This window comes from Acomys russatus, chromosome 9, assembly GCF_903995435.1.
Source record: "Acomys russatus chromosome 9, mAcoRus1.1, whole genome shotgun sequence".
NCBI classification, from domain to species: domain Eukaryota; kingdom Metazoa; phylum Chordata; class Mammalia; order Rodentia; family Muridae; genus Acomys; species Acomys russatus.
This window is the reverse complement of record NC_067145.1, coordinates 58,743,559-58,767,404: the sequence shown is the minus strand read 5'-3', so window position 1 is coordinate 58,767,404 and position 23,846 is coordinate 58,743,559. Positions and strand designations below refer to the sequence as shown.

The window sequence follows — 23,846 nt, the reverse complement described above, 5'->3', positions numbered from 1 at the left end:
GGAACAGTTCAGTAGGACATCCATCTACAAGTCTTTCAGAACAGTAGGGATACCTGCTCTGCTGTATGCTTCAGTTACACATTAGTTTGTGATAGGCTCTGGCCTATCATACCATAGGCTATTGTATTTTGATAATATCATGGAAATTTAAGCTATCAAAGATGGTGTAGCTACAGATAGAAGGGAATACTTAATCCTGTAAAAAAAAATCAACATTCAATCTGAAAGATAGGATTTTCTGCCAGGCTAATAAGGGATAGGCTTGTGATAGTTACTCTTGGTTGTCAACTTGGCTACATCTGGAATTAACTGAAGCCCAAATGGCTGGGCACACCCGTGAGGGATTTCCTTCCTTCCTTCCTTCCTTCCTTCCTTCCTTCCTTCCTTCCTTCTCTCATTTTTGGTGGAGGGAGTAGGAGTGAAGGGAGGGGGGATTCTTTTTGTAACAGCCCTGGTTGTCCTAGAACTCACTTTGTGGACCAGGCTGGCCTCCCGCTGACAGATGTACACCCGCCTTTGGAGTGCTAGGATTAAAGGTGTGCTCCACCACACCCAGCTCAGGGATTTTTTTTTCCTTAAATCATTTGAAGTGGAAAGAACCACTTCTAATTTGGATCTTTGAGGTGTGAAGATAGATACACCTTTAATCCAGATTGTAAAAATTATTTTAATTTTTTATTTTTTTGAGACAGGGTTTCTCTGTAACCCTGCCTGCCCTGGAACTTACTCTGTAGACTAGTCTGGCCTCAAACTCATAGAGATCCACCTGCCTCTGCCTCCCTGGGGTGCTGGACTAAAGGCATGTGCCACTTTACCCTGCTAATCCAGATCTTTTGAAATGGGAAGATACATTTTCCTCCTCTTCCTCCTCCTCCTCCTCCTTTTTGGCTTTTTGAGACAGCTTCTCTTTGTAATAGTCCTGGCTGACCTGGAACTTTCTTAGTAGACCAGGCTGGCTTGGAATTTACAGAGATCTACCTACCTCTGCCTCCCCAGTGCTGGGATTAAAGGCCTGTACCATCACGCCCAGCTCCAGATCTTTTGAGGTGGGAAATATCTGCACAAAGGTGCATGTCTATAATCCCAGCTCTGGGGAGGCCAAGACAGGAGGTGCCCTAGGGTATAAAATCAGTGAGTTCCATGTTTGATAAGAGACCCTGTCTCAAAAAATAAGGTGGATGGAGAGTGACTGTGGAAGACATCCAGTGTCCATGGCCTCCGCATGCACATATGTACACATTACACACAAAGACAGTGGCTGAGCACAGTGGTGAAGGTCTGCAATCTCAGTTACGGCTAATAGCTCTGTGTGCATGTGACACATGGATTCAATTAGCAAATATTTTACATTATAAAGGCTAGCTTCTGTTTGTATTTACAACTAAGTCTTGCTTGTGCTATGTCAAATATTACAAAATGCTGCTTTTTATTAGCTGGCATCAGACTTCATGAACTAAATTATGTAAGTGATGGCAAAGTATTTTAAGTTTGGATCTTGGCAGAATCTTGTTGATGTATTTATTAACTTCTAGTATTTGTAAGGAGATTGATGACTAAACTATGGTATGTTCATAAATGCTCAAAATAACTAAATCATAAATTTGTAGTGAGGATTCTGGAATTTAAGTTTCTTTAAAAACACAGAAATATTATAAGAATATCTTTTTGTTTTAATCTCAGGTGTGGGGATATGGGGCTGCTTTGAAGCAGCTGACTAGTGATTTGCCTCATGCTCTAGCAGAGGCATGGTTTTTCCAGCTGCAGAGAGTTTCTGTAATTGCAGATAGATTCTGTGACATTTGGAATTCTGGGAATTTTTCAAAGGATGTATAAATCCTAGAGTCCCATGGGTAGGTTGTGGTTGTTGGTTATTCAGGAGGGTTGGTAGTAGTTTCTTAGTAGTCTTGTTCAAAGAAGAAATAAATTAGATTCAGAGCTCTCTACCTATCTCCCCTCTATCCTTCTTTCTCTCCTGTCTAGTGGTGGGGTGATAAAGAGTGGGAAAGACGAACCACAGAGTAGCAAAATGTGGCTACGTAAATATACACCTCAAGAGGAATAGATCCTTTGTATGCAAAATTATTTAAGGTAAAAACCAAGGAAGTATTAGAACAGCATTTAGGGAAAATCACATGAGTGGCTTGAGGAGCCAAGAGTGACTTGAGTGTGGCTTCCTGTTCAGCTCCTGTCTTCTGTTTGAGATGATGAGTTAATTCACAGGAACTTATAGTATAATTAAAGTAAGTCAGTGTATTTATGCCAAGGTGACAAGCGTACTTTTAATGTGACGACCCAGTTCTGTGAATGTAAAGGACGGAGAAAACCAGAACACTAAAACAACATTCTTCCTTATCTACTGAGATGTGAAAGTGATTTTTATAGAAAACTAACAAGTGCTGGAGAGGTGACATGGGTTTCTAATTCTTAAAGTGTTTTTTTTTTTTTTTTTTTTTTTTTAAGGTTTTTAAAGACAATGGAGAGCTAGTGAGCTCACACGGAATTGTTTAATTTAGAAGTGAAATGAAATCACAGACGTATAATCTCACAGAACATTAATTTAGTACTGAAGATTGCATTAGCCTTGAGTGGTGGTACATACCTTTTATCCCAGCATTTGGGGGGAAGAGGATCGGAGTTTGATGTGTTATATTAAATAGGAATTTTCAGATGAAAGAGCTCTGTTGGATGCTGAGATCCTCTACAATGTTTGATTTTATCTTTAACCATAAGACTTATGAAAATACATCTGTCAGAGTTAACACTTTTGCATAAGGTGGTATACCACTGTTTGCTAGTGTTAGTTGCCTCTTTAATTTTAATTTTTAAATTTCTACACTGCATAGGCTGACTTGGAACTCGTGTGCCTTAGCCTCCTGGTGAGGCTACCTGTGGTAACAACAAACGTAGCACAGTGACCCTACTTTAGGCATTTGTACGTGTGCACTTCTGTGCTGTGTGCTGGTGAGTGCTGTTGTTGTTTTCATTTTTTGACAACTTGGCACTTGATCGAGTCATCTGGCAAGAGAGAAACTTAATGGAGAAGCTGCCTCCATCATATTTGCCTGGAGGCGAGTCTGCATTTTCTTGTAAGATAGATGTGGATGGGCCAGGCTGGTGTTGAAGGTTCCACCGCATTGCAGGTGGTCCTGCACTGTATAGGGAAGCAAGCAGAGCAAGCCATGGTCTCAGCTTCCGTTTCTGTCCTGCTGACTTCCCTCAGTGATGGACTGTGATGGGACATGTAAGCCAAATAAGCCCTCCCCTCCCAAGTTTGCGGCATGGTGTTTGTCACAGCAATAAAACGCAGCCTAAAGGCAGGTGGTAAGTATGCTCAAAATTGCTCAACTTTTTGCCTTTTTTAAGGAAAAAAAAATGTTGAGACAGGATTTTGTGTAACCCAAGCTGGCCTAGAACTAACTATTTAGTCAAGGATGACTATGCATGTCGGATCCTCCTGCCTCCACCTTTTAAGTGCTGGGAATCAAACCTAGGGCTGCATGTGTGCTCTGCACTCTACCACCTGAGCTCCATCTGAAGCCCACAGGTCAGTGTTGATAAACAAGAGTATTTAAGAGACAGCCCATCCCTCAATAGTCGTGTTTTATAAAACCACAGAATCATTTTTACCACCTTTTCTCCCCGTGAATACTTGTAGTTTAATTAGGGTCTCATGTCCTGGGCTAACCTCAAACTACTTGTGTAGCTTAGGTGACCTCGTGTGTCCTCCTGTGTCCACTTCCCACATGTGGAGATAACAAGCACGGGCCCTACACCTGGTTTACATGTCGTTTTTATAAAAGGCCAGCCTTACAAGACTTCTACTCTCTGCCACTGAGACGAATGGTTTTAAAATAGGATCTTTAGTTAGTAATGCCCCAAAGGGAGAGTTTCCATCTTACCTCATTATCTGTTCTAGAACTGAAGGGTTTTACTCATGAATCACTTCACCACAGTCCTTTAGATTGAGAAATCAGTTCTAGGCTGGACGTAGTGCATATCCCACGACTTAGGAGGCATAGGAAAGAGAATCACAAAGTCAGAGCCAACCTCATCATTGTGATGAGTTCACCACCAGTCTTAAAAGAAAAACTAATTCTAGAGGACTATTTTTGTTTGTTTGTTTTGTTTTTGAGACAGGGTTTCTCTGTATAACCTTGGCTGACCTAGACTCACTTTGTAGACCAGGCTGGCCTGGAAGTCACACTGATCTGCCTGCCTCTGCCTCCTGAGTGCTGGGATTAAAGGTGTGCACCACCACACCTGGCTAAGAGGACTGTGTTTAAAATAGTGCATGGGTGTGATTTTGCATGTTAGAAAGAACCCTGCGTTTGTGACAGCTGGGGTCCATGTTGCAGCTATTTTAGTAGACGTCCAAAACTTGTCTTCGTTTTACAGTATTTAGTCTCTGTCCTTGCTGGTCTTTCAGCATTGATTCAAAAGGAAGATGTCCCTGTATGACGACCTGGGAGTGGAGACCAGCGACTCAAAAACTGAAGGCTGGTCCAAAAACTTCAAGCTTCTGCAGTCCCAGCTCCAGGTGAAGAAGGCAGCTCTCACTCAAGCAAAGGTAAGAACAGGCCCGGAACAAGAGTGTAGACCAGGCTGGCCTCAAATTCATAGAAATCCACCTGCTGCTGCCTCCCAAGTGCTGGGACTAAAGGCATGCACCACCACAATATTTAAAACTGTGGAAGGTGTGATTGAACTGGATGCTTCTTCACTAAAATGTCTAGTACATTCTAGGAATGAGAATATTTTGCTTATTGTTTGATGTTCCCTAGGTTTTAGAGCTTGTGTCCTTTATCCCTCAGATTGGACTAGTAGTGATCTTAGGGAACAAAATGATCTTGCTTTTGTATAAACCTTAAGTGGAAATGATGTTTACTGTATCTTTTTGTGTCATAAAACCTGGTATTACATGCAACTAACACATACTAATATATTTTAGTAGCTTGTTTGTGTGTGTGACAGGGTTTCTCTGTGTAGCCCTCACTGTGTAGACCAGGCTGGCCTCTTACAGATCTCTTCCTGTCTCTGCTTCCCAAGTGCTGGTATTAAAAGCCTTCACCATCCTGCTGGCCGCTAATACTTTTTAAGCCAGTTTATACAAAATAGAATTGAGAAAGTCTTAAGAAATACGTGCATTAAAAACTACTATAATTTCTGGGTCACACTAGGTTTTTTTTTTTCTTCAAATCACATTTGTGTGTGTATATGAACAATAAGGTTAGTTTAAAAAAAAAAATACTTAGGAGCAAGAAATTAATAGTTTCTTATGAAATCTAGGCTTTTGGTGACTCTCTACTTCAGTCTCTTAGATTTATGCCTCAGGGATCCATCTCCTTCTGCCTCCCCAGTGCTGGGATCAAAGGTGTGCACCACTACTCTCAGCTATTCGGATATTTTAATGTCAGCTGTTAACAGTTCTCTTGAGATTACATACAGATTTTAATCAGTCAAAATGGAATATTACTTTTAATAAATGGACTGTGCTGACCTTCTGGCATGAGTTTTTTTGTTTTGTTTTTGTTTTTTAGTTTTTTTGAGACAGCACTTGGGAGGCAGAGGCAGGCGGATCACCGTGAGTTCAAGGCCAGCCTGGTCTACAAAGCTAGTCCAGGACAGCCAAAGCCACACAGAGAAACCCTGTCTGGGGTGGGTAGGGGGGTGGAGGGTGGGACCCAGCTATTTCAGATGCACTTTGAGGGTGGTAAGATGGGTCAGTGAATCATCCTGATGGCCTGAGTTTGATCCCTTGAGCCTCTATGGTGGAAGGAGAGACCCCAGCCCCTAAGGCTGCCCTCTGACCTCCTCACAGGCGCTGTGGTACTTACATACCAATAGATATGTGCATACGTACCCAAGTACACAAATAAATAATTTTTAATTGATTAGGGTAAGGTCATGCTAAAAGAAGTAGAGTAGGGCTTACACTTTGGAGGCAGAGAAGTGGTTCTCTGAGTTGAAGGCTAGGTGTATAAAATGGTTACATTTACTGTAATCTTTATAGAAAAGTGAAGGAAGAAAAGATCGAAAAAAGGATGAAGATGTAGCTCATTTGGTAGTGTCTGTCTTGTTTTCAGGAAGTCCTGTGTTAAATCCCCTGTGTATAAGCTAGGTCTGGTGATGAGCCACCACTCAGCCATGTGAAGGAAGGATCAGGAGTCCAGGCTCATCGGCTGTGTAGAGTGCTGGAGAGCAGCCTGGGTTAGAAGACCCTTCCTAAGAAAACGCGTAACACTGATGTGTTGAAGGCTGTTACTGTTTAAGAGTTTGACTTTATCACCGTCAAGGGCTGAGACCAGAAAAGGTGTCTTTGTTGCAAATTGCATGAATTTTAATCTGGAACTTTGGTGTACTTTTCTTGTTTATGATGTCAGAGCCAACGGACAAAACAAAGTACAGTCCTTGCACCAGTCATCGACCTAAAGCGAGGAGGCTCCTCGGATGACCGGCAGATCGTAGACACACCACCTCATGTAGCCGCTGGGCTGAAGGTAAGCCTGCACACACTTGTGGCTTTGAAGCATTTTCCACTTTCCTTTAGTTACATGTATGTTCTTTATAAGACTCACTTTATTTTCCTTTGTGTGTGTGCACATATGTGCGTGTGTGCACATATGTGCATGTGTGCACCCATGTAAGCCAGCAGGGGACATTAGATCTCTTGGGGCTGGAGTTAGGCATTTGTGAACTACCTGGTATGGGTGCTAAGAACTGAACTCTGGTCCTCTGGTAGAGCAGAATGCACTTTTAACCACCAACCATCCCCATCCCCCCACACAGGTCTCTTCAGTAGGCCACTGAAAGCTAGTGTTATTTTCAGCTCAAGTTTTACTTTATTACCTAAAATAGCTCATTGTAGAAACATCAGGAGTAAAAGATGAGCAAAAAGGAAAGCAGATAGCTTTTCAGTCAGACCCTCCAGGCGTTAAGAACTGACAATTTTAGAACATCTTTCTTGTATGAGTTCTTTGCCTCCTGCTCTCTAGTTTGCTTTTAGTGAACGTCCATCCATCTTTGCCAAAAATATGGAACTGTGTGGTCATTTAAAAATATTTTATGTGTAGGAGTGTTTTGTCTGCATGTTTCAGTGTACCACATATGCCTGTTGCCTGTGGGGATGCATCTCCTAGGACTGGAGTTGGAGACAGTTGTTAGCCACCATGTGGTTGATGGAATTCAAACTTGGGTCCTGGGGAGAGCAGTTTGTGCAGTTAGTTGCCCCTGTAAGGTCATTTTTAATGGTTCCGGTGTATATTGCTTTGTATGTGTTACCTGTAACTTAATTCTTCTAACGTAAACTATATGGCTGATTCTGATTATCTATTAATGGCCTATATTAGAGAAAGATGTTAAAAATAAAAAGCTGGGCATGGTGCTGCATGTCAATTATAGGGCAGCGTTCCAGGGAAGCAGGAGGCTTGGAAGTTGTTCAAGTCATCTGTGGCCATGTGTCCAGTTTGTGGCCCTGTGAAATACAGGGGAACAAGGGACGTCTGGGAAATTGTCACATGTATTTTTCTATAGACGTTATTCAAATGATGGCTGTGGTAGTTTAAACCTCATTTAAGAGATACTGTGTTCATGAGTTTAGTCTTTAAGTTTGTCATTGCTTTTCTGTAAATAAGCTTTTGCTTAATTGTGAGGCTATGCTGCTACCTGGTGAGGTGAGGCCTCCTAGGCGGTTGTCCACGCAGTTGGGAAATAGATGGGACTCACTTGGATGTTTCTCTTCCTCAGGACCCTGTGCCCAGTGGCTTTTCTGCTGGGGAAGTTCTGATCCCCTTAGCTGATGAATATGATCCTATGTTTCCTAATGATTATGAGAAAGTTGTGAAACGCCAGAGAGAAGAGCGACAGAGGCAGCGGGAGCTGGAAAGACAGAAGGAAATAGAAGAAAGAGAAAAGTAAGCGTCATCTTGATTTGGGAATAAATGTCTTGGAATTTGCGTGGATTAGAATATGAGTGAATGGTAATGTTGTTTCTAGGCCTGGGATTATGGTTTAAATTAACAGTTGACTTACTTTTAAGAATTTGTAATTGTTCCGTCCTATTGTGATAGCACACTTGAGAAAATTTGTTTATAGATTCTGAAAAGCTGAAGTATGGACTTTGCATGAATTACAAAAATAATCATACATACACAGTGTTCAAAGGCAGCCCTGTCTGAAAAACAAAACACAACAGAGACCTATGCTGAGAAGTTTTCCAGGGTCATGACTGCTAGAGTCACAACTGTTTACAGTATTTTAATGCTATTCTTTTGCAATTTTTTGTTTTGTTTTTTGCTTTTAAGACAATTTCTCTGTAGCTCTGGCTGTCCTGAATCACTCTGTAAACCAGGCTGGCCTTGAATTCAGAGATCTGCTTACCTCTACCTCCAGAGTGCTGGGATCAAAGGCATATACCTCTATGCCTGGCTTTCTTTCCTATTTTTGAACCAAGTGAAATTATATGCAATTTTCATTCACTTCTTAAAACTATAGGTAATATAATTTATTTCTTGATTTTTAAATTTGAATTTATTCTTCTCTTATATTTTTTCATTCCAGCTACAATGTTTCTTTCCTCTTCCCCTCCCAGTCCTTGAAATTATACACCTTAAAATAAAAAATTAGGGCCAGGTGTGGTGGCACATGCCTCTTATCACAGCACTCGGAGGCAGAGGCAGGCGGATTGCTGTGAGTTCAAGGCCAGCCGGGTGTACCAAGAGTTCAAGGACAGCTACGGCTATTACACAGAGAAACTGTCTCGGAAAACCAAAAATAAATAAATAAATAGCAGTCAATTTTTTTCCCTGTAGATTACAGCCATGTATCTGTCACATTTGTTCACTTTTGCTTTTGCATTCTTCTGTTGTGTCCATCCCAGCATATATATAAACAATATATACTCAAAGAATGTTTTTCTTTTTATTTTACCAAGAGGAAGTTACACTGAATTAAACTTCATGTTCTGTACTAGTTCACCTGTGATGAACATCCATTACTTTGTCATTACAGGAGGCGTAAAGACAGGCATGAAGCCAGTGGGTTTTCAAGACGGCCAGACCCAGATTCTGATGAAGATGAAGATTACGAGCGAGAGCGGAGGAAAAGAAGTAAGGCACAAGCACAGATAAGTGCGCTCCAGACTCAGCGCTACCCAGGCTTTGCTTTTCCTTTCATTTGAGACATAGTGTGTTTTGCATTGGTTTTGGGTAACTGGGCCTTCGGGGGATGCTCTAGGTTCCCACCGGTCCCTGAGAGCAGCTTTGGCTTATGTTGTTTGCATATATACCCTGCTCTGAACTTTATAAACACTTCGAGACATCTGCTCCACATTTTGTAGTTTGAACCGAGGACCTTCAGCTTGTAAAGCAGAGGTGATAACCACTACACTATGGAGCCCCTGTGCTCCATGTTTTGAAAATAGCATTAGTTCTACTCCTGCACCTTTCCTTGAGGCATGGTCACCTTTTGCCTGTTTTCAAACCCAAGTGTTTTCGCTCATCACTGGGTGGAGATGGAGACACTATGTCCAGAGCACATTTGTCACTAACTCATCACTGGGTGGAGATGGAGACACTATGTCCAGAGCACATTTGTCTAACCTGACTGGATTTGAGAGTCCATCTTGCTTCTTTGAGTGGTCACCTGCAGGGAGATCAAAATCTGCACTGGGGGCTTTGGGCTGCTCCTTCTCTCTACAGTTCTGTGAGAGAGGGTTAGTTGTGTTGAAAATAAGTTCTTAGCAGCAGGTATAAGCAGTAGCTAATGGCACTTGAAAGAACAGAATAATCTTTTGGCTTCATGGTGGTGTGCTTGCTGGGACTGTAGTTGACTGGCTTAGCACAGTCCTCTACTTGTCTGCTCCTGTCAGGTGCTGCTGTTGCATCCGAGACCTTCAGCTCTGAGCATCTTGGGGCTCAGAACATTCTGGATAGTATAGGCCCACTTTAGGTCTTACCTTGATTTTTATTTGCTTGAAGCCCTCGTTGTAATTTGTTGTCTTGAACACAAGACCTAAAGATTATGTGTCATGATACTTAGTAACTTCTATATATCTACTTCTGTTTTATGACAGGAGTTATCTTCCTAGATAAATGCTGAAGCCTGTTGTAGGGTATAATTTAAATTTTAAAAAATAGCTAAGTGGAAAAAGAACAAGTTGATGATTTAAAAATCTTAGTATTTAGATGGATGTGTGAGTTAAATGGAGTTGTATTGGGCTTCGTGTGTGTGCACGCGCGCGTGTGTGTGTATGTAGTTCTGTAGTTTGGTGGTGGAGTTGGTAATAGTGATGTCTGAGACAGTCCTACTATAGATCCCTGAAACTGTAACCCAGTCATACCTTAAACCCACCACCACCCTGAGTGCTAAGATTACAGGCACACCCCACCACACTTCAGCTGCTTTTCTTACTTAGAGTAATGCTGATGGTTATGAATGCACCATGTGTCTGGTGGTGGTGTACACTTGATATGCAGTATCAACCACTATTAGGTTTTTATTAACATGTTTTCTGTGTTGAATACTTAGGTCTTTTATCTTCCTAGCCTATAATGCGACTGCTGTTTTTGTAAGGTGTAATTTCTGAATATTAAGAAAATTTTCTCCCTTAAATAATATCTGGAACTATGCAACTTCTGGTGAGAACCTTTGCATTTGAACTTGTAGCTAACAGAGAAATAACATGTGCACAGTAACCCCACCTTCTCTCAATGGCTTTAAATTTTTCAAGGTTTTAGTTGCCCATAGTCTACTGAAGTCTGAAAATATGGAATTGTCCAATAGAATATTCTGAGAGGAACCACATTTACAGAGCTCTTATTGGTAAATTGTTATAATTGTTAATATACCAGTAATTGTCATTCTCTTGCGATGCTTAATTTATAAATTAGACTCTCATCGGTGGGCACAGTGGTGCATGCCTATAATCCCAGCACTTTTTAAGTGGACCCAGGAGCTTGGGCTCAAGGCCAGGCTGGACAAATAAAACAGAAAGTGATTTTTTTTTTTTTTATGTCTATTAGAAATATCTCTTAGGCAGGGCGTAGTGGTGCATGCCTTTAATCCCAGCACTCCAAGGCAGCCAAGGATACACAGAAAAACCCTGTCTCGAAAAACCTTAAAACACACACACACACACACACACACACACACACACACACACACACACACACACACACACACACACACATCTTAAGGGCCAGGCATGGTGGCTCACGCCTTTAATCCCAGCATACGGGAGGCAAAGGCAGGTGGATCTCTGAGTTTGAGGCCAGCCTGGTCTACAGGCGAGTGTAGGACAGCCAGGGCTACACAGAGAAATCCTGTCTCGAAAAACAAAACAAAACAAAAATTATACTTGTATTTATTTATTTAAGAAATTTAAGGTTGTATTTAGGTTCACATTTCTTGTTAGTTTATGTCCCCAGCCTGTTAGTCATAATGCCCCTCTCTACTGCTGACCTTAGTCTCTTCATGGCTTTGTCCCCTGCCTCAGTTGGTGCTTGTCAGTCTTGCTATTTAACTGATGAAGGCACAGTACATCTGGGTGGGGGCTTGAGACGGGTCTGTTTCTAGTGCTGGAAGTCACAGTCCTCCCAGATCTCAGCGAGCGCTGATCTAGAGGTGTGGACAGGACACTGTGTTTTATGATTCATATAATGAAGAATTCCTTAGTCTCTAGTCACAGCGTCCTCGTTGTCTTTTCTTTCAGTCTGTGTCTACATTGTCCAGGAGACACAAGCAGGTGGGGGGGTGCGGGGGGGGGGGGGGCGGTTAGTGGCTTTGTCATCACAGGGAGCTCAGTTTATTTCATTTCTTCACATTTATTCTCTGATTGTTTCTCAATTGGAAACAGAAGCTGTTAACACTTTTAAAGGTTTATGAAGCCAGGATAAGGCCATAGATACACAGGTGCCAAGAAGGTGGCTAATTCTATGGAATTTGCTTTCTTTTTAAAATGTACTGTTGACCTTAAATGCCTTCTATGAAAAAATAATTTTGTGTGGTATTGTCTACACTTTCTAACATACGTTCATTCTTTGAGAGTCTCATACATGCATGTACATGTGTTTGGTCGTTTTTGCTCCTCCCAGACTAACCCCTGCTTCTCTACCCTCTTCCAACTTTGGCATGCCCTCCTTTAAAAACAAAAGCCCTCAAGTCCAATGTATGCTATCCATACACTCTTGGGTGTCAGCCCATCTGAATTCGAGGCCAGCCTGGTCTACAGAGTGAGTTCCAGGACAGCCAAGGTTAAGGGGGCCAGGGGACAACACTCTTGCCAGAAGCCGTCACTTGTTAATAGCTACTTGTTTAGGGGTAGGAAGGAGCTAGTGAGCCTCTGCTTTTTTACATTTTGATATCAGCTTTAACTATGTAATTACTTGTATATTGCTTTAAGGGTTAATAAAGTGGTGTGGGTTTTTTTCTTATAGAGATACAACAGATGGGCAAGTAGCAGTCCTTGTAATTGTGCTATCCTTTAATCAAATCCTTGTGTTTTCATAGGTATGGGAGGAGCTGCCATCGCCCCACCTACTTCTCTTGTAGAGAAAGACAAGGAATGTATGTACATTTTTTTCTTCTTTTATTGTCTTATTTTCATATAGATATTTATGAACAGTGGAGATCCTAACCTTGACTCTATAGTTTCCTGAGTTTAGAGCAAACCAGCTTGGTTCTCACCCCTGAAGTCACAGTGGCCCTTGCTACTGGCTGCACTTGGCATGCTTTGCTTTGTTTTGTTTGTTTTGTAACAAGGTTTCAACTCTGGTACTGGCTGGCCTGGAACTATGTTGACCTGCAGGGTCTTCTTGAGTGCTGGCATGAAAAGCATGTATCGCCATGCCTCACCCTACACTTGGGACTTTTTGATACCAGGCTGAGAAGTACAGAGATATTTGGGGGGTGGGGTGGGGTGGAGACAGGATTTCTCTGAGTAGCCTTGGCTGTCCTGGTACTCACTTTGTAGACCAGGCTGGCCTTGAACTCAGACATCTCCCTGCTTCTGCCTTCTGAGTGCTGGAATTAAGTACCCAGCCTGAAGTGGAGATTTTTATATGGGAAGATAAATTGATATTTGCTGTTATTTTCATTAAGATTTCATGTTTGTGTTAGGTTCATTTGAAGTTAATAAAAGCAATAGTTGCTCAAGCCCCTTAAGCAGCATGAAGGACAAGGGCAGGAAGGACTCAAAGTCAAGACTGTATAGTGAGTGCCCAGGCTCGCTTGTGCTCTAGGGATACATGCTGGCAAAACACCCATACACATAAAACAAAATAAAATAAATGAAACGAATTAATGAGCTCTTAAAATATATTTATTCTAATTTTATGTGTATGAGTGAGTGTTTTGCCTGTCTCAAAAATCTGAACTAGGTAACAGATTTTGTAACTCAAGACTTTTAGAGTCTGTTGTATTTTGTGACCTTTCACAAAAGGGCCTTTCTTGGTTAAAAAATTTCTCACTAGTTTTTGTTGTTGAGTAGTGTCTGTCTACTTGTATTTTAAGTCATGCCTGCCCACTGCTGGCTCTGCTGGAGTTCTTCTGAAGTCTAGGCATGTGGTTGTCTGTGTTCTATGTTTTGTGTTGAGCCATGCATAAAGTTAAGTGGCTGGGCCTATAGAAGACCCAGGCTCAACTCCCAACACCCACATTAGTGGCCAACAGCCATCTGTAACTGCAGTTCCAGGGAATCTGACACCTTCCGTCCTTCATGGGCATCAGACAAGCATGCACACTGTACATAGGAATACATGCAGGCAAAACCACTCATTACATAAACCAGAAGTCAAACTAATAACAGTAAATGCTGTCAATAATCTTTTAAAAATATTATTTATTCTAATTCTGTGTGTATGAGTGTTTTGCCTGCATCATACCTGGTACCTGTGGAAGTTAGAATAGGGCCTTGTATCCCCTGGAACTGGAATTGTAAAGGTTGTGAGCACCATGTAGTGCTGGGAACCCAACCAGGGCAACCATGCTCTTAACCACTGAGCCACTATTCCTGCCCTAATAGTCTTTAATATGCATTATGGTATTTATTATGTTTTAAAAGAAGATGACTTAAGAATATGATTAAATATATATCATTCAGACAAATAAAACACCTGATAAACAATACATTCCAATTAAAACCAGTTTCTGACAGAGGGCCCATGCATCTGCTATCTTAAAAGCTTCCTGTTAATGCTAATGTGCAACTGGGTTAAAAAGCAACTAGATGTAGTCCTGCCTCAGATTTTTTTATGGTCTGTGCAGCTAGATAAGTCAGAGCCTAGAGCTGTGGGAGTCTGGGGAGTTAGGCTGCATCTCCGTGGAGCACACAGAAGCCTTAGTCAAGCTGATTGTCATTTAAGTGAGTGCTTTAAAGGGGTGAGCAGCGTTTCACTAGCATGGAGAAAGGACACTTGGCAGGATTTGAGAACTAAGAGTTCTCTTCCACTTCTGGTTTTTAAATATTGTTAAAAATACCGGGAGTGGAGAGATGGATGGCTCATCAGTTAAGAGTGTTACTGCTTCCCAGAGGCATCAGCCACCTGCCCATGCATATACTCAGGCAAACACGTAAGTTAAATTAATGAAATCTTAAAAAAAAAAAATCTCAGAACAATTTATGCTGGCTGTGAAGACTGCTGAAAGAGACTGTTTTTCAGGAAAAAAAAAAGAACATTAAAAATATGTAGGTTGGGCTGGAGAGATGGCTCAGTGGTTAAGTGGTTCTTCCAAAGGTCCTGAGTTCAATTTCCAGCAACCACATGGTGGTTCATAACCATCTATAATGTGATCTAATGCCCTCTTCTGGTGTGCAGGTGTACATGAAGGCAGAGTACTGCATACATAATAATAAATAAATCTTCTAAAAAAAATATGTGGGTTGAGTCAGTTGAAGGCTGATAGTTGAAGCTAGGGAAGCCTCTGGTGTTGGGTAGCGCTGTGTGAGCCTGCTTTACTTTTCTCCAACAGTACCCCGAGACTTTCCTTATGAAGAGGACTCAAGACCTCGATCACAGTCTTCCAAAGCTGCTATTCCTCCCCCAGTGTATGAGGAGCCGGATCGACCAAGATCTCCAACCGGCCCCAGCAACTCCTTCCTTGCTAACATGGGGTAATGCGTCAAGTGTCCTGTTTGGCTAAGAAAAACATTGTAGTGGCTTGAGACTTAGAGGTTGGGTGGCCAGTCCGGGAGTCCCAGCGCTTTGAAGGTGGAGGCAGAGGATTCTGATTTTCAGGCTAGCCTGGGCTACACAGTGAGACTGAGACTGTGTGAAGGGCTTGCCGTTTTTTTCCATAGGTAGAACTCATTTGGCAGTGAAGCCACTCGGTGTCACATGTTGCTCTATAAAGTATTAGTGTTCAAATCATGCTGAGTGCTTTCCAGCCACTGGGGATTTATACAAAGCAGCTTCTAGTGCAAGTCATGGATGACTTAGACACAGTTCTTTACATGGAGAAGTTTCTGATAATTACGTACCATGCGAGTAGAGGTGGTTCGGGTTATCTGTACAGGGCGAGGGCTGGGTTCTCCTGAGTCTTACACCTTTGGGTTAAGACATTGCTTAGGCTGGGGATGAGGCTCGGTGTCTGCCAGGCGCAAGTCCTGGGCTCTGTCCCTAATCACTCCTCCACAAAACAAAAAACCCCTCTTGTCATTCTAACACTATAGACGCGTGTTTGTCGTAGTATGGAAGAAAATCAATTTTAAGATTGGCATTTGAGTAAGGCTGGTGGGTTTTGTTTGTTTGTTCTGAGACAGTAAGATTGACATTTGAGTAAGATGGGTGGGTTTTGTTTGTTTGTTCTGAGATAGTATCTCCCGATAGCCCAGGTCAGCTGCAGACTCCCTGTTCTCCTGCCACCAACCTCAGTCTTGGGAGTGCTGAGGGTGGGGTTGCAGGTGTGTGCCACTACATTTTATCTTTGCTCTGATGCTGTGAAAGGCTGCTCAAGTGGCATTGCCCTAAATGCTTTGTTCCATGCCATTAAACAATGCTGCTAGTAAGGCAGCAGGTGAGTGGCCGTGGAGTGTGTAACCGTCTAGGTTCTGAGGGCCCTCAGGAAAGAGCAATGAAAGAGCTGGCGTAGATAGCTGGCCTGGTGCACAGCAGGAAGCCTTTCTTCATTCACACTAGTCACACAGGCTGCTAATGCAGACCACAGTTAGCAGTGCAGATGTTAGTGCAGTAAAGTGTCCAGTCTCAGTGCATAGCGCACGCCTTTAATCCTAGCACTCAGGAGGCAGAGGCTGGCAGATCTCTTGAGTTTGAGAGCAGCCTGGTCTATAAAGCCAGTCCAGGACAGCCAGGGCTGTTACACAGAGAAACCCTGTCTTGAAGAAAAAAAAAAAAGAAACAAAACAAAAGTTGCTTTGTTTGATTTTCATTTTAAACAAAACTTGGATTTTTAACTTGTACTTAAGAAAGATCCAACATGGTATAGTTTAGTCTTTTAGTAGTTTGCTTTGCCCTGGAATAGTTTGTTCAAAAGAAAATCTGAAAGGAATTATAGAACATAAGCAGGTACAGCTCTAGTGGAAGCTGGGCTTTGTGATCCAAAGCCAAGCAGGTGGTGTCGCGGGGCACCCTTGGACACCAGGAGGGAACTGCTGCCCTCTTGCAGGAAGCAGCAGACCAAGGATCCAGTTCCGTTTGTGCCCTTACACCTGGAGAGAGAAACATATTTCAGATGCTTTCTTGCTTTGCAATTAGCTTAAGCTAGCTATCTAATAACGGCCTTGACTGTTGAGTAGATGCTTTCAAACGTTCTTTCGCTGTAGTTTCTTGTGTGCCAACAGAAAAATAACAGTCTTCACTATCTTAGAGTTTGATAGGCCACCATTTCCAACTAGTCATAAGCCAGGTAGCACTGCAGATAGAGAGCTCACAGAGGTACTTTTTTTTTAAACAACAAAGGTGTCATCAAAGAAGCTGTCATTCTCTGAGCAGTGGTGCCAGAAGCCTTTAGTCCCAGCACTTGGGAGGCAGAGAAAGGTGAATCTCTATGAGTTTAAGACCAGCCTGGTCTACAGAGCCAGTTCCAGGACTGCACAGGAAAACCTTATCTTGAAAACCAAAACAACAAAGAAGAAGCTGTCATTCCCCACAGAGATAAAGTCAGGCTATTTTGGGTTGCAGTTATCAGCATTCGGGGCTGGGGTGGGTGGGTTCGACACAGGGTTTCTCTATATAGCTTTGGTAGTGCTGGAACTCACTCAGTAGAACTCAGAGGCCCACCTCCCTCCGCCGCCCAGGTGCTGGGATTAAAGGGATGTGCCACCACTGTCCAGCTGTTATCAGCTTTTTATATTTCTTCTATTCTGGGCATCCTCATAGCTTCCTTCTAGAAGCCAAAACTAGTATGTGTCCCCATTGGGACTTACACTGTTTGTGGCTTCATAGATCCAGGGTGTTTTAGTGTCAATGCATCAACGATAAGGATCCCTTTCCTTTTCTCCTAGTGGCACAGTGGCTCATAAGATCATGCAGAAGTATGGCTTCCGGGAAGGCCAGGGACTGGGGAAGCACGAGCAAGGGCTGAGTACTGCATTGTCAGTGGAGAAGACCAGCAAGCGGGGTGGCAAGATCATTGTGGGTGACGCGACGGAGAAGGGCGAGGCTCAGGGTAAGTTCACAGAGTGCTGTGGGTCCTTAAGCCCAGAGGGGAGGTGCACCCTCCTTTCTGGAAGAGGTGATTTCTAGTTATGATATGTTTTCTTTTTCTTTCTTGTGAAACCAAGGAAGCCCTGAGACTCACCTTTATTTTCAGAACCAAGACAGATGGAATATGCTTGTGGGAGCAAAGTTTCCCAGCTACTCTTATTAGGCAAAGAATCTTCATAGCTTGATAAAATATCTACTGATTGTATCTGTGTTGTCCACATCCTCAGTGAGTCTTCTCGGGGTTTTTTGCCCTTTCAGCAGTGCAGTTGTACCTTGTGGTTCACTTACTGATCATTCATTTGATGGGGTCTAGTGGTTGCTTTGTAGTGAGTGCCTAGTTGCTATTTTATTGTCATTTGATTTTTATAACCTGTTCTGTATGTACAGAAAAGAGGAATGAAGCATATCTTAACCTTTTAAGTAGGAAAAATAATGGTTTAATTGTAAGCCAGCTTATCTGAATTCCCTTCCCTAAAATACGATCACAGCTCAACTGGCAGCCCTCCCTGTTGGTGCACAGCCTCGCAGTAAGCCAGTTGCCTAAGTGCCAACAGGAAAACAACAGTTACTCCCCTTTCCAGTAGTATCTAAAGTCAACTTAGCTAGAGGCTAGACAGTTACTTGTCTGGACCAGCATCTGAAACTCCCGGACAAGGGTCATCAGTAAATGTTATACACTGTATGCTCTGCCAGCCCTTCAGGAAATGAAATGAGAAAAAGATGGTGGGGAATGCTGGAAGCTAGAAACTTTCAGAAATACCATAAAAATATGTATCAAAGAAAAATCTGTTTTTATTGCAGGGACTGGTTGTATAGATGCTTTTTCAGATGACTCTAGGACACAAACAATGAGCTTGCTATTGTATTTCAATTAGTCATGTAATGGGGCTCAGTTCCATAACACTTCTGTCTTAGAACAACTCCTGAGAGGAAGGCTTTACTTGGCTCAATTTCAGGTGACAGTCAAAACGCTGGGGCAATCAGAGCAGCGGGACTGGGAGCTGCTTGTCATATAACATGCAGCTGGGAGTGAAGAGCAGTAAATTAATGCATGCCAGCTGGTTCTTAGTTTACTTTCCCCAGCCTGGTGTAGTCTAGGCCCACAAATGGTAACTAAGCTAATATCTCACAGACATTCTCAGAGGCCTTTCTTGGTGGTTCTAGAGTGTCTAAATGTAATTGTGACAGTTAAAACTAACCATTGTAGTGTCTGATATGTTTTGATACAGATGCATCCAAGAAGTCAGATTCAAATCCATTAACTGAAATACTTAAGTGCCCTACGAAAGTGGTCCTGCTGAGGGTAAGAAGTAAAAGAAACCTTTCCCTTGATTCTGTGTCACCCCAACCTGTCTCTTCAGGCTTTCACAAAGTCCCACTGACATCCTAAAAGTTAAGAACACTGAAAATATAGGCGGGGCCAGTGGCTCAGTGTTTTAAGAGCATGGGATGCTCTTCAGAGGACCTGGGTTAGTTTCACAGCACCCACATGACAGTTCACATCTATCTGTCCATAACTCCAGTCCAGGGATCCGTCCTTTTCTGGCCTGGGGCACCAGGCATTCACTTGGTACACAGACATACATTCAAGCAAAATGCCCATGCATATAAAAATCAATAATTTTTTGTCATTGTTGTTTTGTTTTGTTTTGTTTTTTCGAGACAGGGTTTCTCTGTGTGGCTGTCCTAGACTCGATTTGTAGACCAGGCTGGCCTCAAACTCACAGTGACCCACTTGCCTCTGCCTCCCGGGTACTGGGATTAAAGGCGTGTGCCACCACCGCCCAGCTTAAAATCAATAATTTTTTTAAAAAGACTACTAAAAACGATACTTTTGCAAATAATACTTTGGGTAGGGGTAGATCCTTACAGATGAGTTTTAGGTTATTCTGTCAATAAAGTGTTACATTGACCAATTAGTTGGAAATTTCAGAAACATCCTCTTAGGTATTGTTTTGTGCACAGATCCACTTGTAACCCTCTTCAAAGCTTCCTGTATGTTTACAGAAATGCCAGCATTGAGTACTTTAGGGGCAGTTTTCCACTGTATCTTGGGATTAGAACATATTCCACATCTGAGATGTAATCAGTGTTGGTGCACTTCCTAGCATGTGCAAGGGTCTAGTACTGGCGGGGTTGAGGGAGAGAAAAAGATACTGACACCTCACGCATTTGTAAGTGATGCTTGGTACTGAATTGTATCTCCTTGTATAGAACATGGTCGGTGCAGGAGAGGTTGATGAAGACTTGGAAGTTGAAACCAAGGAAGAATGTGAAAAATATGGCAAAGTTGGAAAATGTGTGATATTTGAGGTAGGAAGATTTTCTTTTGATACAACTTTTAAAGGGCAGATTATACCCCCCCCCCCCCAAGTAACACTGGCATTGATCCAGTAACATTGTCTTAGTTACACTTCTCAGATATGTCAGGTTTTTGTTTGGTTGGGTTTTTTGGTTGTTTTTTGTCATTGTTTTGTTTTGTTTGAGACAGGGTCTCTGTGTAGCTGTGGCTGTCCTGAACTCTCTATGTAGACCAGGTTGACCTTGAAATCACAGCAATCCGCCTGCCTCTGCCTCCCAAGTGCTGGGATTAAAGGCGTGCATTGCCGCTCCCAGCTATGTGTTAGGGTTTTTGTTGTTTTGTTTTTGTTTTTCAAGACAGGGTTTCTCTGTAGCCCTGGCTGTCCTGGATTCACTTTGTAAACCAGGCTGGTCTGGAACTTACAGAGATCCGCCTGCCTCTGCCTCCCTGAGTGTTGGGATTACAGGCATGTGCCACCATACCTGGTGCTATATATTAATTTTAAATGTAAAAACAAAAGTAGATTTTACTTGGTAATATAATACAAATGTTTTATTACATCATTGTGCAAGTACTTAGTGCCTCTCTCAAGGAGCCCATTCTGTATTGAGAACATTTAAGATAGCAGAAACGTTTGTGTTTTCAGGGGTATGTTCCGTTGGAGAGACAGCACTTAATAAGCAGGAAGTATAAAATAGTAGACCTATAGTGTTGCCTGTGAGACAGATCTGGAGGAGAGCATCAGCATAAACAAACAGGGAAGACCTTATGACAGTGTCACATGTGAGCTGAGCTTTGAATATGGTATGGGAAGTGGCAGAGGAAGGGTATTTAGACTGAGCTGGATTCCTTGAGGAATTACTTGTGGAGTTGTGGCATGAAGCCATATTGTGGAAGGCACGGACAGCTAAACAAAGGTAGTTGAAATGCAGACCCTTGCGAAGACGCCCAGAGTATCGGTGTGTAGCTGCTTTCTGCCTTCATTGCTGCTGCTGCCTGTTCCTGTTTGCTGACTGTATAGTCACTTGATTGCACACTTGTTGCTATGGGCACTTCCGCCAGGCAATCAAAGACTGCATTGCCTAGCTTTAGTTATGTGTTCCCAGCCCCAGCACAGTACCCTCAAAAACATTAGTACATTTTTTATATGAGCAGTTTGTTTATTTCCTTCATGGTTGGCCACTTTTGTCGTGTGTGTGTGTACACGCACATACATACATGCATACATAAGTAATCGTGAATGTAATTAGAGTATGTGCACAGACATGGCTTCACTCCTACGCTCCTTACCATTCCAGATTCCTGGTGCCCCTGATGATGAAGCAGTACGAATATTTTTAGAATTTGAGAGAGTTGAATCAGCAATTAAAGGTATGCTGTACTATTAAGGAATTTAACAAATATTAAAGTTACTGTTTGTTTTGATGTCTTCTAAGACACCTGTATTAACTGATTGTCTTTTTGTTTGCTTTTTAGCTGTTGTTGATCTGAATGGGAGGTATTTTGGTGGACGGGTAGTTAAAGCATGTTTCTACAATTTGGATAAATTCAGGGTCTTGGATCTGGCAGAACAAGTTTGACTGTAACCTAAAGTCGCCTCCTTGATCCTTACGTGAGCTGCAGACTGAGCAATGAAACAGGCATCAGCCTCCACGGTTGTTGGACACAGACTCTTGGATGGACTTCTAAGATATATGTTGATGGATCCCTTTTTTATTTTGTGGTTTTTTAATATAGTATAAAAAAAATCCTTCAAAAAAATGTGTGTGCCTCTCTGGTTGTTTTCTCACTACTGTCTGTGTTGTTTCTGCTGGGATTTCATGCCATGCTGTGTGTCTTGGCACGAAAAGATCTAGAAAGGCTTAGAATGGAGTTTGTATTAAATCACCCTTTTCCTCCTTCCTTAATAAAGCCTTCAAGTCACGGAGCTGTAGCTCTGTACGTTGTATAATAAAGTCGTGTTGGCGGTGTGCTAGAGGTGTAAATGCCTGCCTTCTCAAGAAGGAAAAGCACTTGGCCTGAGTTAGAGTGGAGGAACCCAGAGTCATGTGACCTGCTGGGTTGAGTTATTTGCTGTTTAAGCTAAGCCGGACTAGAGGGTTTGTGTTGGCTTTGTGGAGTAAATGGGTATAGATATTGTTACAGGATGCATCAGAAACACCAGGCTAACTAAAACCTAGAAAGGGCTTTATAAGTGTGTGCCCAGCTATTTGGGGGTGACGGGCTCCTCCCTGGAGTTGTGTATACTGACAAAGTCTGAAACTGTTAATTCTAATACATGTAGTCTTCAAATTCACAGAATTCAGCCTTGTTATCTACTTAAACTATATTGCCAACTAATTAATTCTGGAATTGTGGGAAATTTAGTGCAGTGCACGCCTGTAATCCCAGCACTTGTGGAGGCAGACACAGGCAGATCTCCGAGTTTGAGGCCAGCCTGGTCTACAAAGTGAGTGCAGGTCAGCTAAGGCTACACAGAGAAACTGTGACTTGAAAAAACAAACAAAAAGAATGTATAAAAAATAATAAAACTCCATTAAGATGACTTTTTTTTAATCAATGTACGTACTGTGTAAGTAAAGAATTCTGTATTTGGGACATTTTGTAAGATAGTAGGCAGCTGTGAAATTTATGCCAGCTTTACCTGTGGAATCAGGCATATGAATATTAATGTAAGTAGCTGCAAATGTCCAAGTACCTAGCTGTTGAATGATGGCTAGTTCTGTGTGTTGTCTCTAATGCATGGAAGGTAAAAGTTCCTGTCTTTTTTTGTGTGTTTGAGACAGGGTCTCTCTGTGTAGCCCTGGCTGGCCAGGAACTCTGCTTGCTTCTGCCTTTAGTGCTGGAGTTAAAAGTGTGCCACCATCTCCCAGCTCCAGTCTTGAATGCTTGCCGCCTTATACCTTACAATATTGGTCCTTTGTACTAAGTGGCTTTTCCTGGCATCAGCAACTAAAGGATGTTTTTGATGTAAGAAGTTCTTTTTATTAGTATGGCATAATTTAATGAACTTTCCCCTAGTCTCTTAGTAAGTGCATAAATCATCCTTAATTGCATTATCGAGTACATTCTTTGTGTGTGGATTTTTGTTAAACTATTTGCTGGGTGGGTTTTTGTTTTATGTTGTTTTTTGAGACAGGGTTCTCTGTGTAGCCCTGGCTGTCCTGGACTCACTTTGCAGACCAGGCAGGACTCGAACTCACAGAGATGTGCCTGTGTCTGCCTCCCAGAGTGTTGGGATTACAGTTGTGCGCCACCATGCCTGGCTTGATTTTGTTGTTTTTAAGACCGGTACTTAGGTACTTGAACCTTGGCTATTCTTGAACTTATTTTGTAGCCAAAAATGGCCTTGAGTTTCTAGTTCCTCGGCTCCCAGTAGCCCAGATTGCGGTTAGGGACCTATACTCCGCAGAGGGCATTGTGAATTTCTGATAGTGGAATGATTTTAAAATTACTAGTTAACAAAAGGCAGGACATTACACCTAGTAAAGCTTAGTATGAGGCACATTTGTTACTCTTTACTTTGCATTTCTTTAGGGGGTGGGTACATGTACCTGCCGCAGCACGAGAGTGGAGGCAATAGAACAATTTAGAGGAGTTGTTTCTCCATTCTACCATGTGAGTACCAAGAATCAAAATCAGGATCAGTAGTAAGTGCCCCTCACTCAGTGAGCCATCTCACTGTCCCTACATTTACCATTCTTGTTTTGTTTCGTTTTCTTTTTATGAGACAGGGTTCCTCTGTTAGGTGTTTATCAGCAAATGGCTTGATAAAATGTGTGTACACCAGTGGGCATAGTAGCACATTCCTGTAATCCCATTGCTCTGGGAGGCAGAGGCAGGCAGGTATCTGAGTTCGAGGCCAGCCTGGTCTACAAAGCAAGTCG

General features: G+C 42.3%; 2 protein-coding genes across 5 annotated transcripts in view; one reads left to right on the top strand and one right to left on the bottom strand.

Annotated features, from left to right (window-relative positions):
* The window catches only part of LOC127194016 (3-alpha-hydroxysteroid dehydrogenase), a 1,235,587-nt gene that overhangs the window by 920,200 nt on the left and 291,541 nt on the right, over positions 1-23,846 (bottom strand). The gene's annotated exons all lie outside the window — the stretch shown is intronic.
* Positions 4,405-22,294, top strand: Rbm17 (RNA binding motif protein 17). Its single transcript, XM_051151410.1, has 11 exons — positions 4,405-4,567; positions 6,381-6,497; positions 7,744-7,910; positions 9,007-9,104; positions 12,505-12,561; positions 14,965-15,106; positions 17,456-17,619; positions 18,887-18,960; positions 19,872-19,970; positions 21,258-21,330; positions 21,436-22,294. The coding sequence occupies exons 1-11, from the start codon at positions 4,445-4,447 to the stop codon at positions 21,537-21,539; spliced, it is 1,218 nt and encodes a 405-aa protein (XP_051007367.1). The 5' UTR covers positions 4,405-4,444; the 3' UTR covers positions 21,540-22,294.

Excerpts from the sequence above, each read along its gene's own strand:
- Rbm17 (XM_051151410.1), top strand. The coding sequence starts at position 4,445 with ATGTCCCTGTATGACGACCTGGGAGTGGAGACCAGCGACTCAAAAACT. Across the intron at positions 17,620-18,886 it reads GGAGAAGGGCGAGGCTCAGG|ATGCATCCAAGAAGTCAGAT; the intron begins GTAAGTTCACAG and ends GTTTTGATACAG. Across the intron at positions 21,331-21,435 it reads AGTTGAATCAGCAATTAAAG|CTGTTGTTGATCTGAATGGG; the intron begins GTATGCTGTACT and ends TTTGCTTTTTAG.